This window comes from Cyclopterus lumpus, chromosome 21 (assembly GCF_009769545.1).
Source record: "Cyclopterus lumpus isolate fCycLum1 chromosome 21, fCycLum1.pri, whole genome shotgun sequence".
Lineage (NCBI taxonomy): Eukaryota > Metazoa > Chordata > Actinopteri > Perciformes > Cyclopteridae > Cyclopterus > Cyclopterus lumpus.
In genome coordinates, this window is record NC_046986.1 from 22,429,456 (window position 1) to 22,449,946 (window position 20,491).

General features: G+C 45.8%; 2 protein-coding genes across 2 annotated transcripts in view; both read left to right on the forward strand.

Moving 5' to 3' along the window:
* Positions 1 to 10,892, forward strand: part of tspan7b (tetraspanin 7b) — a 13,479-nt gene extending 2,587 nt beyond the window's left edge. The window contains exons 2-8 of the mRNA XM_034561683.1: positions 4,706 to 4,894; positions 5,244 to 5,318; positions 5,471 to 5,566; positions 6,142 to 6,297; positions 6,454 to 6,537; positions 7,148 to 7,233; positions 8,396 to 10,892. Of these exons, the coding sequence (XP_034417574.1) occupies positions 4,706 to 4,894; positions 5,244 to 5,318; positions 5,471 to 5,566; positions 6,142 to 6,297; positions 6,454 to 6,537; positions 7,148 to 7,216 (669 nt within the window). The 3' untranslated portion in view covers positions 7,217 to 7,233; positions 8,396 to 10,892. The remainder of the gene's footprint in view (positions 1 to 4,705; positions 4,895 to 5,243; positions 5,319 to 5,470; positions 5,567 to 6,141; positions 6,298 to 6,453; positions 6,538 to 7,147; positions 7,234 to 8,395) is intronic.
* A 6,983-nt stretch (positions 10,893 to 17,875) lies between these two features.
* On the forward strand, positions 17,876 to 19,046 carry mid1ip1b (MID1 interacting protein 1b). Its single transcript, XM_034562321.1, has one exon. It carries the CDS (start codon positions 18,451 to 18,453, stop codon positions 18,946 to 18,948), a length of 498 nt encoding a protein of 165 aa, XP_034418212.1. The 5' UTR covers positions 17,876 to 18,450; the 3' UTR covers positions 18,949 to 19,046.
* The last annotated feature ends 1,445 nt before the right edge of the window (positions 19,047 to 20,491 follow it).

The following is a 20,491-nucleotide window of genomic DNA, read 5'->3' on the forward strand; positions in this document are numbered from 1 at the left end:
ATCATAGCGTCCTTGCAGACAACAATATGACTATTATAACCTCAGTGTGTCTGACTGACAAGCAGTTGTTGACTGTACATTTGGGTTATAGCAGGATTCCTGAACACAGCCAGACGCAGCAAGGCCACACGCTAAGAAACAACAGTGCTAGAACCTCATAGGGTTCTTCGGCTTGTAGAACCTTTTAATACATTTTACCTGAAACCCCTTCAGAGGGTTCTACCTAAAACTCAACATAAAGGGTTATACCTACAACCATCTGTGAAAGGTTCCACCCAGCACCCCCAATGAGAGGGTTCCCCTCTATGGGGTAATGGTTCCACCTGGAACCCTCTCTGTTTTAAAAAAAAACAACCCTTTTCCACCTTTTAACGGTGCTAATAACAATCCGCCCATGGGGTTCTACCGAGATCCCTTTTATATTCCAAGGGTTTCATCTAGAACCCCAACCTCTTTATACTCCCTTTTACATCAAATTGATCTTTCTCCATCCAAACCATGATTTAGTTTAACAGGTTGGCCTGGGTTCATGTGAACCACGTCCAGCAGCGTTGAACCACATGAGGCACCTAAAGGGTCAGGATGCATGTGCTAGCATGGATCCATTCAGGGGGTTCTACCGAGTACCCTTATTTCAATGCTTTCTTCTAGAACCCACCCAGGGTTCATGAGGCTCCGAAAGGGAGGGGACTGATGTGGTGGGCTACAGCAGAACCCACAACAATCATGGTCCTCAATCACAGGAGGATCCTTTAAAATCCATGCATTCATCAATTCTTGAAGAGCTCTTTCTTCCAAAAAAGGGTTCTTTGGATGACACAGGTTCCTAATGGAAAGGACCGTTGTAAAACCCTGGTTGTGTTCGAAATCCTTCACTCATTCACGACTCCCTACTCAAAATCCAGGAGGATATGAAATAGGGTATAATAATTCTCTCTATACATTCAGACAGCACTACAAACTGACCCACTGAGTGATTTCGGACACGGTCCCTTTCTTCAAAACTAAATGGTTGATGGTAGAACCTCAGCCCTTCGTAAAAGGACCCTTTAGGATCCCTTACTTCTAAGACTGTATCATCATCTAATAAGAACATGTGGGAGAGGTGTATCTGTCTTTAAACTGTTCCCACTTTTCCTAAACTAACCCTCGAGGACATTGGCAGAAGAGAGTCCCGGTGGACACACGGTTCTGTGTTCCTCACGGCTTAGAAAGCAGATCTGGGCCGCGTGGATCTGACATGAGCCGCCGCCAATTATTTGAACTTTTATATTTAGTCCGGATCAGAGCGCCTTTCATCGACAGCATCGGATTTCATTGTGCAGAACTGTCTTCACCAGAGAGATTCGCCAGCAGTGGGCAGAGAGACGCCCCTCTGTGGCGGGGGCCCCCCCGGCCTCGCCGTCATCGGCTGGTCGGGGCGAATAACGTCTCCGGAGCGACGAATGAGCTCCGTCTTCTCTGGATACTTCACACGCGGGGCGCTTCAATGCGGAGCAGGTGGTGGAGTCTGTGTGGTGTCCTCGCCAGCATATTTTGTCATTGCACCTTCTGTTGCTTTACTGGGCCTGTGGAGGAGGAGGAGGAGGAGGAGGAGGAGGAGAGGAGTGACCTGTTTTAAACTCTGCTGTAACCCGGGTGGCCGGCCTGGTGTTGAATTTCAAACACAACATGCAGAGAGAAGGGAGGGGGGGCTGTTTGGGATTCAGCAGCACACATGAAGGCGAGATGACCCCCTCCTCATTGGATTTAATTTCCCCCGTTGGCTTCGAAATAAGCGTTTTGAAATGTCAAGACGATCCGTTATTTGTATGCGGCGGCGGCTCCCGGGGGAGGGGGGGCATTTTGTTACTGATGATGTAGGCCATAAACAGTGAGTGCATGGTCACCTGGAGGACTGGTCTCCGGAATGACAGCCTGCTCCGGCTGCTCCAATCTCTGTTAATAGAAAAACGAGGGCGCCATTACCGACCAATCAAGTCACCGGCCACCAGTCGAACGCATGAATATTTTGATAATCAAATAATCTCTGCTGTTTTTTTGGGAGCCAAAATGCAATAATTTGCTGGTTTTCAGCTTCACAAATGTGAGGAGGTGGTGCTTTTTGTCGTAGTATGTGAGAGCACTGGATAAGACCAGTGTGGGCTAGGTTGCAAGTCGATGATCAAAACTGGTTAATGGCAGTGTTGTATTTGATGACATCCCTTTATTTGTCAGGTATTTTATTTGCTGCATTAGTCATAACCAGACCTTCCTGACTGAATTTGCTATGCATATAAACAGTTTGTCAAACGTTATCTTGTCGCAATATACGTAAATATTGTGATCTAAAATGACACCTAATGTACTGTGATGGATCATTTCATTCATAGCTCTTGTCCCACATCTCATTAAGCCGCTGAAGAGACAGATGCACTTTTAGGAGTTGGTTGAGACCAAAAACAGAGCTAAAAGAGAGTTAACATTAGACAAGTATTGATCAGGGGGACAGAAACACGACTCAAAGTGCTAATGTTGCTCGAGAGATACCAGAAGACTGGTAGGCCTGTGGAAAACGGGGTCCGTGCACACAGCAGCTCCAGTAGCAGAGGGAACTACAGGATGGAAGATTCAGAGGAAGAGGTTACAGAAGCGCTAAACAGACACCTTTAAATAGACAATCTACTGTCTCTCAGTCCTCACTCTGTGGTTCAGCTCCAACGTCAGGCTGCTGAGGATTCATCTAACTCGCCTCCGACTGCCCACAGCTCGTCAATAATGCCAATTTTTACAGTTTTTGCTTACGTAATAGAAACCGCAGCTACATGTTACAAATAAAAAGATATATATATATATATATATATATATATATATATATATATATATATTCAATTTAGGCTCAGGGAGATCTTTATGAGGATTTATCGTCCATCAACGGAATCATATGGTGACGTAAACATATATATATATATCAAGATATGGATATCCTGTTCAAGGCTGGTCTCATCCAGCGTTTGTAGCTATTCCTACAAAAAAATAAGAATGTGCCGTGATTGGTAGATATCTCACGAAATCCTTTCATATGTTATCCAAATAAACTAGGAAGTATAAAGACCTAAAAAGCAAACACTTATCTTTCCTCCATGAGACCGCCGTTAGTCAACGTTGATTTATTAGCCACGTAATTTGCGTGCTTTCATGATTTCACGATCACTTCCTCAACCTAACTAATTCACGATCTTTTACTAAGCCTAACTAAGTATTTCACGATCTTTTACTAAGTTGTTTCCCGTGAAGTTTATTTAAAAAAGAATTGACACGTGTTGCAGGATTTCGTGGGAAAACACACGGGGAAAAGAAAAGAAATCTTTCGTAAAATATCATACTTCGTCTAAATGGATAATAACAAGCACATACACATTTCTCCTCTTTTCATCTGTCATGTATTTAATTCATACAAGAGTGTACAAAACCATGTGGTTATTTTTGATATTGACTGTTTATTCATTGAATGGCCAGATGTCCCAAATTTCATGATGAAATTGAAATGACCTGCATCGTGAGAGAAGATTTTGGCCATATGGCTCAGTCCTAGTTGAAGTCTAAAGGACTCCTTAAACTTGTGCTTAAGCTTTCACCACATCTGGGAATCTACAGCACTGGTGATCTGTCATGGAGAAGAAAAGTGTGCATTTCATGAATCAGCAGAGCCACGGTCAGATAGATCTCGGCAGCCTAAGTGCATGCAAAGAAATATTATAAATATATATACAGCTGTTAATCACTTCTGTGTTATTGTATTTTGGTTTTACGTAACGTGAAGCCTCAGGACATTCTTGACTAATTGTTGAGAGGGAACCTTAATTCAGAGGGCAACACTGGAGGAGTCCTCGGCGTCGCAGTCACATTGGCTCATTTCCTGCTGAGAGCAGGTTTCAGGGTGTGTGTGCACACACACACACGCACAAAAACACACACATGCGCACAGAAACACACACAGACACACACACACACACACAGAAGCATTCTGCTCCCTCTCCAGTCAGAGGGCCTGGCAGCAGGACGGCGAGCAGCCTCCTCTTGGGCGTGGAGTTGGCCCCCCTCGCTGGAGTCTGATCGTCAGGCAGCCGCTCCACACCCACCCCGCTCGCTTTCCAGAGCCAGTGAGACACACAGCGCTTCAGCTGCCGCGCACAACGCCCTCTTTCATCCCGCAGCCCCTCATTTGAAATGCTAAGATCGGCGCAACAGGAGGAAGCGTCTCGCCTCGGATCAAAGAGCCTCTTTGATATATCCCCCTTTCTTTCTCTCTGTCTTCCTCTCCGTGTGTGTGTGTGTGTGTGTGTGTGTGTGTGTGTGTGTGTGTATGTGTGTGTGTGGCGCACACTAACACACACACACACACACACACACACGCGCGTGTGTGAGTGCAGGCATATTCACAAAGCAGGTGATTGCCATCCCGAACGGCAGATAAATTTGTGTCGTCTGTCTGCCGTCTCCTCCTCCTCGCTCTAATTGCTCTGCTCCTTTTTTGTTCCACCTTGATCCTCTCTCCCCCTCCTCCTCCTCCCCCTCGCCACGGCTGCTGAAACACAGCCATTGTAATCGCGCCCAAGTGCCGAGATAAAGGCCCGTTCCCTGCTTTCATTCTGTTCCCTGTGCTCTCTCTCTCTCTCTTGTTAAATCCATCTCTCCAACCCCCTTCTCCCCCACCAACCTCTAGATAACAGGAGCCATCCTGCTGGCAGTGGGAGTATGGGGGAAGTTGATGCTGGGCCCGTACATCTCTCTGATCGCCGACAACTCCACCAACGCCCCGTACGTCCTCATCGGCACCGGGACCGTCATCATTGTCTTTGGCCTGTTCGGATGCTTCGCCACCTGCAGAGGAAGCCCATGGATGCTGAAGCTGGTGAGATGCAGTTGCAGGGGGGGGGGGGGGGTTCACAGGGAGAGAGATGCTGGTTAATTAGCCCTCAGGTCAAATGATAAAGGGAATAATGGCTGACCTCTATGCTGTAAAGAGGGATCAGAAATCCAATAGTTGCTGCAAGGCGCTTTGTTCTGTTAATGGTGCTCAAGTGAGTGTGTGCGTGTGTGTGCGTGTGTGTGCGTGTGTGTGCGTGTGTGTGCGTGTGTGTGCGTGTGTGTGCCCGTGTGTGCGTGTGTGTGTGTGTGCAAGCATAGGAAAATGATACACTTAGGCAGAGGGTTTTCATGCAAACTATGCAAACCTGCGCCTCCTTCTCCTCTCTCTGCAGTATGCCATGTTCCTGTCGCTCGTCTTCCTCGCCGAGCTGGTGGCCGGGATCTCTGGATTCGTGTTTCGCCATGAGGTCAGCTACGCGATTCACCGTGCGACAACAAGTCTGACACACAGCACTCTTACGCTGTTTCCCAGTGCATACTGACCTGGTGTGTGTGTGTGTGTGTGTGTATATGTGTGTGTGTGTGTGTGTGTGTGTGTGTTCGTCGTTGCGTGGCGCAGATAAAGGGGACCTTTCTCAGGACGTACACCGACGCAGTGCTGAACTACAACGCCGAGGACGAGGCGAGCCGCGCCGTGGATAACCTGCAGCACAGGGTGAGTCCGGCCCCCGGGCCACAGGGTCCTCAAGGTGGGGCAGCAAACCAAAACACAACCATGAATGTTAAAATCATTTTATTTGAAAGATTACACCAGAAACAGCACAATCTTTTTCCCATGAAAAGACTCAAAATAAAGTGGATTAATGCTAAGCACAGGTGTTGCCTATATATGAGTAGGCAAAGCCTGATAGAGCTTTTCTTGTCTCTGCCATGACATTTATTTTGAGTCATAAAATATAAAGGAAGGAATGAGTCACCAAATATGTATTAAACCACAGCTGAAAATGGTCCACAATAAATGCACTCTTTATTACTATAGTATATTATTATAATTTACTGTTTTATTAGCGCTCCGAACTTTTAGGAAATGATCTCGCCTTTTTCTTATAATCTCTTTCAATTAAACAAATATATATCTTTTTTTTAAGACCCATGTCTCCAATAAAAAGCACGCGCTGAGGGAAACCGACAATTCTGACACTATTCAGAGATATGTTTTGGTCGCATGGGGCAATGAGAAGCAATCATAAATAATCCAAGTCTCCTCTTCGTCTCCCCCTGCGCGTCCAGCTGCGCTGCTGTGGAGTGTATAACTACACCAGTTGGTTTGGCAGTGTGTATTACCCGTCCAACGGCATCCCTGCCAGCTGCTGCTTCAACTCCTCCGACTGCAACCCGGACGCCCTCCGCAACACAACTCTAGCCCCGAGCAAGGTCTACCACCAGGTCAGCACGCCGTGGCCTGCTTCATGTAGTTGATGAACGCCCCCCCCCAGTGTATGATCTGTGGGGGGGGGGGGGGGGGGGGGGGGGGACAGCCGCCTCAGATCTTCTCCCAGACCCCGTTCCCTCCTCAAACTAACCGGTCCCCCTGTGTTGCAGGGCTGCTACGAGCTGGTCACTTCCTTCATGGAGACCAACATGGCCATTATTGCAGGAGTGACGTTTGGGATCGCCTTCTCACAGGTAAGAGTTGGCCGGTGGTGATGTGCAAATAAAACATAATTAAGAAGAAGTCCTATGTTCCCTTGGTACGCTGCCAGCTTTGGCTTGACAGGGAAGCTACTGGATTGTTTTATAGCAAGGCGTTTCTGTGGGAGACATTTTGTGACGTAGGAAAAGCAACAGGTGTAACTAATAAAATGAATGATGGCTGAGTTCCACTGAGCGGCTTCAGTTTTCAGGGTCCTGGCACTGCTCATGCTGGCTCACAGACATTGTTAATGTTGTTAGTGACACCTGTGCTTTTCATGCTATGACACATCACGGTGAAAAAAAAGGACCCATTGCATGAAACGAGTGCCTCCAACTAAATGTTTTTGCCGGAAATAGACACCAAGAGACCTTTGACAGGATGCACAGACTCGTGTCCTTCTTTGTTGTCTTCTAAACAAGCACGACACCCGGCTACAGGAAGGAAGGACACACTTGTAGCACGGCCGTTCTTACAACAGGAAGCAGACGGCTTCACAGGAACTCGTGTCTTGATCGTTGAGAAAATGGCAATCCAAATGTTTTTTTTAACCTGGAATGTGAACTTATTTTTTTATTTAAACCTTTTATGCCTGTCTTTCAGCTGATAGGCATGTTGCTGGCCTGCTGTCTGTCCAGGATCATCACAGCCAATCAGTATGAGATGGTTTAGCTGATGTGACGTGGCAGGTGGGAGACATTTAAAGATGCACACACACAGACGGACACACACACATACACACACACAGGGACACACACACACACCACACACACACACAGACACACACACACAGACAGACACACACACACACAGACACACCACACACCACACAGACACATGCACACACACACACACACAGAGTAAAAGCTGCTATCATCAATGTTTTATGTCAATGAATAACTTTACACGGACAAAGTGTCACTCGTGGTGTCAGACTGTGCGTTTATAGTTCATTTTGGTTTTACAGCCAACAACTTAAAGCTTGGGTAGTGTATTTTATAAAACCTCTTTTTGTTGTATTTGTTGGAATTCTCTTTACATCCTGACAGCAATCCATAAATCAAATGCTCCGACAAAAACAAAAAAAGGAATAATATCTGGTATCTGTGGCTGTCGCAGGACTGTAATAACTGTGCCCGGTTGGCTAGCTATCTCGTGCCTGTGCACTCATTGCTCGTCAGCAGAGTCTTCCCCAAGCTGCTAGCTTGACAGCTGTGAGTGCTAACAACAGCCATGTTTAATAATGACCATTGTGGGGACTCTGGAAGGAGGATTAAAAGCGCTGCTGACTTGGCAGCTCCCCAGCTCGATGGAGCGGCGTTCGGAGCTCGTGCTGCTGACGCTTTCCTTGGACAAGAGTTGGCGACCCAGCGCTCGGTGTTTCAGTCGGATCAGTTCAAGAGCTAGCGCACTCTGGCTGGTTTTCTCCTACGTTGTCGACCTGCAGCTTTACCCACTCTTAGAGCATCGTTGTCCAGCCGCAGCAGACGCTTTTTTTATACAGAAAAATAAAACCCACCGTTCACTACCGGCCCATCACCAAGTCAGCAACCTGCTGGTGAACATGATGGAGCGTTTAGCAGCCAGCGAGCCAGAGATTTGGTTGGTTGAGACCAAATCGGAGCTAAAACTAATGTTGGTGTTGAGTTTAGATCCATCATGTGCACAGAAACACGACTCCAAATACATACAAATGGTGATTTGGGTTTGCTGGATATTTTTGCCCGCGAACAACTTTCTGAGGTATTAGTAGTGAGGCCCAAGTGCTGCGCACGAGTGGCCCTAAAATCAACGAACGCTGCTTTAAATTCACACGCAACTCTCTTCTTCTCTGTGTGTTTGTGTCTTCAGGGAGATGAAGAGAAGAAGAGACGAAGAGCCTCGACACACCACGAGAGTAACTTCACCGAAACACTTTCACGCGCCTGACTTGGAATTGACCTCCCTCCGTCTCTCTGCCTGTGATCTTCATGTAATATCTTAATGTATCTCACTGTAAAGCACCATTCCTCGACTCACCGCTGTTGCATCAAAGCGTTCTATAGCACACATCCCACCGCCGCTTGATGTAGAGAGTTTGCTCGTTAGCGCGCGTCTCGGATCAGTGCGGCCCACCCCGAGCGGCGCTCGTCTCCGATTGGTTGATTTGGGTGGTACTCGGCTTCTCGGGGCGGCTGCAGCATGCTCCACCGAGCGTCATCAGAAGACCACCGCTCATGTTTGTACAGAACGCCATTACTGAGGCTTGAGAGTAACACTTTAATAGATAGGTTTAGTTTTGCATTTGACTTTGCTATTGCTCGCCACTGTATATTCCGATGGTCGTGACATTTTGTGAACTCACCTTGTGCACTGGGAGGATATTTTAAATTCATATGAAACTTAAAGGAGCTGACTTACATATTTCTACCTGTAGATGAGGCATGCTATTGTTTTGACCTGATAATCCAACCCAAACGCAGATTACGATGTGAACTGTGTGATAAGATTGTAATTCGCTATCAAATACAGCTTTCGCCCGCGATCAATAGACAAGAACACAGATTCCAAATGGGAAGCTTTACTGCCCCTAGTTACTTAATATAATAACATACATATATTATACTTAATGTAACTCAATTATATATATATATTTTTTTTTTTTTTTGAGGGGGGGAGAAAACTTACCAAACAAATACACGCCGGTTGTGGAATAAATCAACTGAAGGCAGAGTCACACCAGAAATTGATGTTTCAGTCTCTCGGAGGCAAACTGGGCGACAAGTCCAAGCAGTTCATCCATAAAGTCGGAGTTGCACCCTCGGCTCCTTCTCATAACTGTCTGCAGGTCCATTTTGTGGAGCATCTTATACGCCCACGGGGGAGGGTCAATAAAAGCGGATGGCGCTACACCGCTTATATGCTGCAATAGCTCCCTCAATGTTGCCCCTCTATTGTTCCCCGAAAGGCCAGTTCTGCTTTTCCATCTGTCAGGATGACTTGTTATAGGTCAGGGGCGCAAATTGGCTTTTCATTGAAATTAATTGATTTCGCCACAGAAAACCTGTTTTTTTTGTAAACGCCGGTGTGACCCGGTCCTTCCAGGCCCCCCGAGTCCAGCCCAACGCTCGGTGGTCTGAGGGATTGGTGAGCTTCAAACCGACGTTAGTGAGGCGGGATGGGAAACCGTAGGAGATGCAGAGAATCACACGGATAACCGAGCACACTTTCTCCTCTCTCTGGCATTCGTGGAGCGTGACACCCGGCTGTCGGGGGAAATGTGACGGATTCTCCTGCGTGAATAATAAAGGAGAGAGAAAGAGAAGGTTACGTCCCTCCACCGTTCACACCTCCGCACACCTGGCCGGGCTGCGCGCCGCTCGGCGGTCCAACAAGCACTTCGTTTGACGCATTCTCAGGAATATATTTCAGAGCTCGTCTCGTGGTTTCACCGAAAAGTAACTGACTGAATTCCCTAAAAAGCCAAGTTACTTCGACTTAGACAAGGATCCTAAAGGAGTCTAAAGGTTCGAATATGTTTCTGTTCGGGTCACATCAAATCATATCAATTGTGAAATTACCGAGATATGCAGGACTCCAACAGTGTTCATCTAGAATTTACAGTATCCTATACAGCGCATGAACACGCCATAATCATCATCATAATCATCATCATCATCATCATCATCATCATCATCATCATCGCCACCTGTAGATATTTATGGGAAATGTAATTTATATGATGTAATGTTTCTCATCCTAATATGCTAATCGGTATAATTGTCATGTCCCCGTTTTGATTCCGCACAACGTGCCGTTAGTCGTACTTGGGTTGATTAGTTTGTAGAAAAAACTCGCACTGGAAAAATAATTGTGGCCAATGTTTTTGTTGAGAGTGACGTGCAACCTGTAGGTGTTTCAATTTTTAGCTGTACATTTATTATGTTTGGTTATCTCCAAGTTTACACCACAGAGTGATTTTCTATCGCTCTTTCAGTATGCGTGCATGTGAGTGATCCTTCTGTCTTTCCTTTGACTTTCTCCTAAACCTCGAGTGTGTATTTTCCTAGTGTGTGTGTGTGTGTGTGTGTGTATGTGTGTGAGAGAGAGAGAGAGAGAGAGAGAGAGAGAGAGCGTGTTTAGATTTCGTGGATCCCACTGTCTTTACTTTTGGTCAGTATTGGGTTGAACGTTTATTTAAGTGGATGTATGTTTTTCTGTCCACAAACTGATATTGTCCTGTAAATACTAAACTGTAATACCATCCTGCTTACACATGGGGTCACCAAACACTGGAAAGGAATTGCGCCACGCTGTCTGCTATCAGTCACCATCAGTGGTCTTATTATCAATAAATATACAGAATAACAAATGTGTTTGGTGTTGGTTTATTTTAGCCACGATGGAGAACATCTCAAATGTTGAGTTAAACGTGTATTATATATATATTTACCATTGCTGCTCCTGGTCTATAGGTCACTTCAAATGTTTCCACATTCTTCTGGCGATGAACTCTGTTCAATTATGAGACATGTGCTACGAAGAGATGATGTATTAGTCAGGTAATGAAGAATATGTTTACCTGATATATGAGCTTCTTCATCATCAGGGTTGTTTACACACATTACTAAGGACACGCTCTATGTATAGCCGCATGGGTTAGTGTTAGAAGAGGTTGGGTTAAAGGCGAAGTCGTGTTGAGAGTGGACACAGATGTATGTAGACCGCTGTGTATAACATGCACTGACGCCTCTATGCAGCCCTTTGCTTTATGCGAAGCCTTTGCCCTCCCTAAAATATAACTATAATTATACATATTTAGGACTATAAATCAAAGTGGCCTGCGACTGACAAAGAAAGAAAGATAGTTTACCAAACTGGCTACAAATACGGTTCCCATGGGATCTAACGAACACTGGTTCAACTGCAGTTAGAACAGTGTTCGTGAGATGGTAGTGGTGTGCGTTCTCTCACAAATCCAGACTATGAGGGAGAATTAATAAGCACCCAGTTTAAACCGTGCACACACTTGTGAGAGGAGAGCGTTCACAAAGTCAACAGGAAACACAACAAACAATGGATGCTGGGATAAATTAGGTACATTTCCCAGAAACCTGGAGGCGGTCCCTCTTCCAGGACGGAGATACAATAGATGCGTTCTGCTACTCTGCAGCTTGTACGGAGACATGAGAATTAAGCTTTTATTTTCTACTGAAATAAAACACAAACGCCAAGAATTGGACACACTTTCCCTTTGAATTTGTTTGTTGGGAATAAATGGACTTTGCATAAGAATCAGAATAACACATGAAACAAAACTGACCAACATGACCATGTGGCTCTCACTGGGGCCCTTATGTTCAACTTCCTTGTCTCTTGGGCGTTTTTCTTTTTTTTCTTTGTTGGTTGTTCCTTTTTTTTCTTTTATTATAGGGCTCTTCAAAAGTGAAAAAAAGTTGTTTTTTTCTAAAACTGACAGTTTTTCTTTTTTTCTTTAACAGCGTCATCTGAACCCCCGCTGGTTGATGATGACATCACTGAGAGCAGGCTACCATCCTCGACCGCGTGGCGGCGCTTAGGTATCAGCGGAAAACGGAGCTGTGGCGAGGGGATTAAAGAGAGAGAGAGGGAGAGAGAGAGAGAGAGAGCCAGCATGTGTGTGGAAATAGATCAACGAGCACGACACACACGCACACACACAGACACACACACAGACACGCACACACACAGACACAAACACGCACACACACACACACACAGACACACGTACACACACAGACACACACACACACAGAGAGACACACGCACACACACACGCACACACACACACACATCCTCCGCCTTTCCCCGTCCGCTTGCTCTCCTGCGCTGCTGCGTCGGAAACATCGAGGCCGGGGGAAAAACCCCAGCGCCGAGACGGGAAGAGAGAGGCCGTTTCTCGGGGAGATCGCGCTAACCGCTCCGATCTTGTTACGCAAATTACCGGCAGAGCGGCGCGGCAGTGGGTCCGCTAATGGAGCGTGCGTGCCGCTGGCTTCCGTGCCCTGCACCCCCACCCCCCCTACACCCCCTCCCCTCCCGACTCCCGAATGCCCTTATTAATGAGCTGTAAGCTAGAGGGAGGCATCCACCGGAGAAGCGCTATTACTCACACAGACACACGCACACGCACGTACACACGCACACGCGGACTCAAGAGCGCACGGACACGTTCACGTGCAGCCAGCCTGACGGTTGCGATCACCACATGTTTCCACAATAAAAGCACGGGCTGTGTGCTATATTTCGGCTTCATTTCGAACTCTTAGCGTGTGGTTGTTTTTTTCTCCAACAAACGGAAACGAGTCGTGTCTCAAACAGGCCATGCACGTTTTCTTCAATTGTGAGGAAGTCTAATGTTTGATGTATTTGACAAAAATATAATGAATTGTATTTCTCAACATGATGGTTGACATGCTGTTCCCCCAGTACCGGGAATTACAAGTCTCACTGAAAAATGCGTCTCCGAAAAAATCTAGAAATACAATTACTATGAAAAATATATAATTGTAAAGGTACTGTAGCCTTTTTACATATTGGTGTGAAATTTAAAGTACTAATTTGATAAAATAATCCTCCGCAGATGTAGCGTTACAATAATGTCGTCAGACTCACAATGGACCGAAGAAAGAACATAAAAGGATCAAAGTGATTTTTGTATTTCACTCGTTCTTCTTCCTCGCTAAAATGCGCTGCCTACATTACCCACAATGCCACCCGGACAGTTTAGTTGGAGTATTGCCTCACTGCTATAGGCCCGTTTAGAGCCTAGCAGCGGGTAAGATGTGGTTATACACAGGGCTGGTGATGGAGTTAACCTATACTTCAAAGCATTGAAAGATTGATCAAATAAAAATAAATGGTCCTTTAAAGTTTTTACATCCAAGTATATTGAAAAACAGATGCAATAGTAATTTCAGTAGAGCTTATCTAAACTCCCCATGAAATCCCCCAAACTCCCAGAATAAAAAGAACATGATCCACTTCTAGAAAAGGACTCGTGTCATTTCAGTGTCACGATGCTCATCGGCAGGCTCATTTGTTTGAGGGAAGACAACCAGCTTCCAATCACAACAATAAGTGGCTTCAAATAACAATTTTGGATCATAGTTTTAAAAAAAAACTTTATTAAACCTGCGACAATACTTTACCGCTGGAATATGGTTTTACTATGCATTGAATCCCCCCCCCCCCCCCCCACACACACACACACACACACACACACACACACACACACACACACACACACACACACACAAATACAAATTGCAGAGGGAGCACTTAATCTTTCCTGCCTCCTCCGCAGCGATAACCTCATTATAGCGCTACGGAGGAGCGCAGCGGGCCGGTCCGCTCCGCCCGCCCGTCTGCGAGGCGAGTTGTTGGGCTTGTTGTCCTTCTAGCTGCGCGCGGCTGCTTTCGCCTCCAGCTTCCCCGCTGAAATCAGACTCCCGACGCCTCACACGTTTCAGGGAACACGCAGACGTGATGACAAGTACTCGAGTTCCCACTCAGGCTGCCTGCTCCCACAGCGCAGCCCCCCCCCCACACACCCCCCCCCCCCCCCACACCTCCACTTCCTCCCCCTCTCCCTTTGAAGCAGCCTAGTGGCATGATGATGATGATGATGACACCCGCCGTAATCGGTGGATGCTCCGCTTCTGACACGACACACAATCGGAGAAAAAAAAGAAGAAGGGAGAAGAAAAAAAAAAACCTTTCCGTATAGTGTGGTCCGGGCCTCGCATTGTCGCATTCAGGGGTAGCCCCCCCCCCCTCCCCCCTTTGACAAGTGGAAAGGCCTTTCACCGGGGAGAATAGAGGGGAGTCTGTGAGGTGGGGGCCTTGATTGACAGCCCCGTTGAGAAAGCAGAAAGCGGCTCCTGTTCCTATCTGATCAGCAGAGGTGCACATCGGCTCTGCTGACCTGCTTCTTTTCTTTTCTTTTCTTTTTTCTTCTCTCTCTCTCTCTCTCTCTCTCTCTCTCTCTTTCTAACTGGATTTGGGATCAGTTTATCTGGGGGGGGGGGGGCAAATTATTCAGCTTGTGTAGCTTTGCTGTCGAGGCAGATTTGGGATAGAGGGGATGTGGTGGGGACATTACGTACTCAACCACTGTATTTAAGTATATACGTTACTTCTCACTTTCTGCTGTCTTGTACTTCTACTCCTCAGCATGTCAGATTAAAACATTGTACTGTTCACTACATGTTTATGGTTTGTTTATATTTTAAATATATGAAGAATAATTGAAGATTAAAGCTGACGGGCGGCCCATGGGGCCACGAGGAGGTGCACTGTTACGTCTATGAGACTTGGTGCTCACACATCAGTCACAGCTGAAGGACATGTTCCCCCTGATATCCATTCTGAATGTCAAGATGTCGGCTGTATTATCTGCCCGCTGCTGCTCGACTTCCTCCTGATGCAGGGACCAAAAAAGAAATAAAAATGCACACGAATGCACATGTTTTTGTTTTCATGTTCGTCCTGTTATTCTTGTATAGAAAAAAAAAGCTACAACTAGATTTCATTGTGCAGAAGGACACATTATCCTTGAATCCTTGAATCCTTGAATCCGTTGAATCCTTGAATCCTCGACTCCATGCCACATTGCATCCTTGAATCCTTAACCCGAATGGAAGTTCAGTAAAATCTGCTCCACCTTGATGACAATAAAAAATATACATAATTATAATAATAGTGAAATACTGGAAGACACCATTCTGCTGCAATTCACGTGTTACTTGGAGTGCATCTTGCTGCCAATACTTTGATACCTCACTTAGAATAGAATTTAACTTGTAATGGGGTATTTTTACATATTTTTACTTTAACTTTAACTCACAAGATTTGAGTACTTCTTCCATAGTAAGTATATTCACGCACTGCACTTAAGAGCAATTCTGAGGTACTTCTTTATTTGAGTAATTCAATTTGATGCTATTTATACTTTTTAACACTGTATTTCAGAGGGAAATGTTGTACTTTTTACCTACATTTATTTGACACAAACTACAATAGATTACTTTGCCCAGCAACAGACTAAATTAGCATCACTCGACCAGCTACATGTATACATGCTGACGTGTTAATCTATTAGTATAGTAGGCCTAATACATATCTGAAGTACATTTAGCTGACAACTGTGACATAGGTTTGACTTGTAATGCATGGGTTTTACTGATAAAGGAGCCCTTTTTCACAATGTGGTGTCGCTACCTTTACTTGAGTAAATGATATGAGTACTTGTTCCACCGCTGTTGTTCAGGACAGGGAGTTGACGTAGAATAAAAGAAAAGGAGGGGGGGAAGTATAGACAGGACAGAGACCGAAACTAAACTAAACCAACAGGTTTTGCCATTTGCATTCTTCCCATTCCAGCTGAGCAACAATTTTATTTTCACAGTGATTCATTGGCTTGTATGAGGAACAACCTGTGCCCACATGCATCTCTGACTGGGCATGGCCAGATCATTCCTGTGGGCCCGTCCCTAAAGTCCTGCGGAACTATTGTGAGCATCCATTCCCCGAATCCGTCAGACGTGTTCTCATTGACAACCAGACAGGTGGATATATGTTGTTGTTGTTCTTGATGGTTACACAGTGAAAACATGTTGCTCTGTAGTTTCAGTCCAACCAGAAGTATTCCCCAAAAGATTGGGTTTCAGAACGAGCACTCCACCAAGTGCACATACTGTAGGGAGGACTAATGTAGGGCTATTTCTGTTGGAGTCCCCCCCCTTCATGTTTACCAGCAGTCATAAGAGTATGGGGGGTGGGGGGGAATCAGCTGTCCTCCGACGCTGCTGGAAACTGGCTGGTGCAACAGTTTGTTTTGAGGTGTAATCTGAAAAGCTTGTCAGTCCTGCAACTGGCTTAGACTAAAGTTACCCTGAGGAGAGATAAGCAGGCCTGTAATATCCCTGCAAGGACTGCTCAGTGGATGTGGAACTCAATAAAGTGGGAACCTTTTTTTAATTTTTATTTTTATTTTCTGACATTTTCCCTCCACATTGTATCACTGTAATTGTGTCGTAATTGGACAACGGCAGCAAGGATATAATTTTGGGGCGTGTGCACATTTATGTAGCAGCAATTACTTCACTTATGTGACATCCTGGATTCACTTTTCCCATAGCAGTGCTATTTTAGCTTCTGTATTGACTGATCAGTGGATCTCTAAAGATCCACTGATCAGAGGACAATTCGTCAAAATGGGAGAGGGAATAACACAACACCCAGTTTCATGAGGGGACCAGTGGTAGGAAATAACTAAGTAGGCTACATAAGTGATAAAGCAGAATGTTTTCATTTAAATAAATGCCTGTTAAGTCACTATTGCCAAATGAGGTAAGACTGTGGGGATTGAGCCCCCTGATGAAAGCCCTTGGGTTGGCAGTACTATGGACCGGCAACATTCCTGGGAAAGACGACACTGTTTGGATCTCTGTGACGTGAGATCCACAAACACACTTGCAGTCTGACATCAAATCTCATGATGTTTTTGACCACCTCAATATGGTCAGTGGGGGTTCATACACACACACTGAGATTTTGAAGTGATGTGGATGTAATAAATAGGTGGTTAAAGGTGAATCATAGAACAGCTATGTCTGGTAAGTTCAGATAATGGCATCATTGTATTGTTATGCAGCCTTCAAAACCAGGAAAAGACCTGCGCCATATTGTGAAGTGAAGATGTCAAACCCTAAAAAGATATCTTGTCTCATTTCAGGACGCCGTGACCGACCGTTTTCACATATAAATGTGTTGCTTTCTTCTCATACCCTACCGATCCTCCCATCACGACTCCTCAGGTGTATCCTTTGACCGGGAACCACTGGACTAAACTACCCCATCACAACCAGCTCCACCTGAACCAGCCACACCAGTAGAAGTAGAAATGCTATACATTGATCATATATAATAATAATACTTGTTATGTCACTTAATTTAAGGGAGTGCCTTTACTTTTGAAACGTTTAGCATATTTTGCTCACAATACTTTGACGAGTTTATTCTACACTCATTTACCCTCTTGCTGGTGGCTGTGAATGAAATCAAGGCTTCCACGCTCTGAACACTTGTTGCCTCAGTGTTTTCTCTCGATGTGTGCGAGGCAACAGACGCTTCCTCATTGGTCCGACACCGACTTGTCCCGCCTCCGAGTACATTGCCATCTGATTGGCTAGCACTGGATCAGGAGCAGTGGGCCCATGGCCTGGCTCATGAATATTCATGTCACCGGTCCTGCTCGGTCGGGGCCTCACCCATGGCGTGTCATCGAAACAGAATGTGGGGATGGGGGTGATGTAATAGTCGTTTTATTTCATGGGAAGTAAAGTCATTGCACAGATTCACGGGACATCAATGCAAGTTCAGGATGTTAACAAGTGAATGCACATCTGTTGTGCGTAATTACGCATTTAAAAAAAAAAAAAAAAGTATTTCTAATCTGCACTTTGTCCAGTTGGGTCCCACCGCCTTGCTGCCAATCTGAAGCCACTTCTCTGCTCTGCCAAGTGCTATTTCAGGTCACTTGGGTCCGGTTTCAACTGCAGTGGCACAACTTGACAAACAGGTCGTGGGACCGCCTTCAGACCAACACCTGTATTTTCCGATCCTTTATAAAAACGCACCCGATCTTCCCACAAACTAGAAACCACGACAAGAGCTCCAGCATTCATCAGGGGCGAAGCTGACGTCGCCTGATTTACAGGACAGCCAATCCCCGCTGCAGCTTTACTGACAGGCAGACGCTCCTCTCTAAGCCGATCAACCCGGAATTAGAGCGCAGCTCTCGCAGAGGAGAAACCAAACAAGGCAAGAAACTCGGATCGCTTTCATTTCTGCTCCCGAAGAAACAACAACAACCTCTCGTCAACATGATGATGCAGCTGCCAGAATCCTACATTCAGAAGAACTCCCTCTTCAACTCCATGAACCGCTTCATCGGCGCGGTCAACAACATGGACCAGACCGTCATGTTGCCCAGCATGCTGCGGGACGTCCCGCTGGAGGAGGACAGGGAGATGAGCTCCCTGAAGTCGGATGAGGACGAGGGGGACATGTACAGCTACTACCAGCTGCTCAAGTCCATCCGCAGCGACATCGAGTTGGGGGTGCGTTGCGCGGCGGCCGACGAGAGGCGCAAGGAGAGCATGGCGATCAGCCGCATGAACTCGTCCGCGTCCATCGCCTCCAGCGTGTCGCTGTCGTCGTCAGAGGAGGACGACGAAGAGGACGAGGAGGAGGAGGACGAGGACTTGCAGAAGCAGGTCCAGTACCACCTGACCGGGCTGCAAGGGGTGCTGTCCAAGCTCACGCTGCAGGCCAACTTTCTCACCAAGCGCTACAAGCAGGAGGTCGGGATCGGCCAGTAACTGAGGAACTGAGAGCCCGACGTTTATTTTCATTTTCATTAGACTTCTCTCAACGGGCCTTACTACTACTGATGACATTTGTGAAAGAACATTTGAATGGTAGAGAACAAAAAGGGGGGCAGCTTCTATCTCTGTTTATGCTCCTATGTGGTATTATTGACTGCGGATGTGCCGATCCCGAGGGAAGGCGTGTGACACCCAAATCCTGTTTTGCACTCCAAAATTGTGTCCGCATCGCGCCTTAATCCCTGTGACGCACAGATGAAACATATTTAAAACAACAGCAAAAAAAAAACCTTTTTTATTTAATGTATAATTTATTACCTCACGCTGAATAGTTTTGTGAGCCTAAATGTTCTGTCGAAAAAGCCGGAGAAGGGGAGCACTGCATGAACCCGCAGGGCCCGTGGTCTGAACCGCCCCCCTTTCCCCTCTAAGAGGCGGAGGAGGGGGGGATACTGACGAAAGATTCAGCTTCCTGTTTGTGTCGCCGATGATGTCAGTGTGTTCAGACGGACGTGGCCCGCGTGTGTGATCGGTGCCCCCTTCGAATCGGACGTGTCTGTGTCTTTAGACTCCCCTTGCATGGAGGGAGGCAGATGCTCACTGCCTGTGATCTCCTCGTGCCCCACATGGCCAATGAACCAGAATGATGCTTCTCTGTAGAATAATGAGGGGTTTCCAACAAGATGCTTTTGTTGTCATTGTCATTTATTTGCTATTATTATGCCATTGTTTGTGGTCATCTGTCGAAATAAGTAAAATAAGCGTGTGTATGCACCTTCTGCACCACTTTTGTACCGATAATATTTGTTTCTAAAAAGAAAATAAACTTTTATATGAACTTACCTCATTTGTCACGTTGGGTTTTCTTTCCACGAATGCAGGTATGCTACATATTGAGCTCTATAAGAACAAAAACTGAATCTGGTTTTCAAACGACCAAAGACCAGTATGGTTTCTGCACATCCCTTTTCCTCCATTGTGCAGTGTTAATACAGGAAATACCTGACAGCAATGTAAAAAATGCACTTTTTGTACAGTATGAAGCAAAGAAATTGAAAAGGAAACATTTTTTCCTTCAGGGCCCACAATGTTTTACTATAGAATTCCAAAATGTCAAAGGACGAAGTCATACAGTACAAACTAGCTAGCTGTTTTATAACAGTGAGAATTATTTTACCAATGATTTCCCTTCATTGGCACGCAGCATTTAATAACGCAGAGAGGTCTTAGCTGTTAGAGATCATGTCCAACCTAAAACCACAACCCTGTTGATTGAGAACGATATGACACGGTAGTATATTACAGGCATCTGTCGTAGCAAACAGGTTAAACCCAAATCTGATTTGTTCGTAAAATCATAATTTGCACTCTAAGAAAGACAGTTTCCACCTCGAAGGATTCAAAATACCTGCAGGTTGAGGAATGTTGCCCGTCAGTTCAGCTTCAAGTGCAACACCTTGAACCATCTCAACTGCCAAAGTCAAGAGCATGTGGAGGAGCAGCTGTTCTTTCAATAATGTTACATGTATGAGGCCAT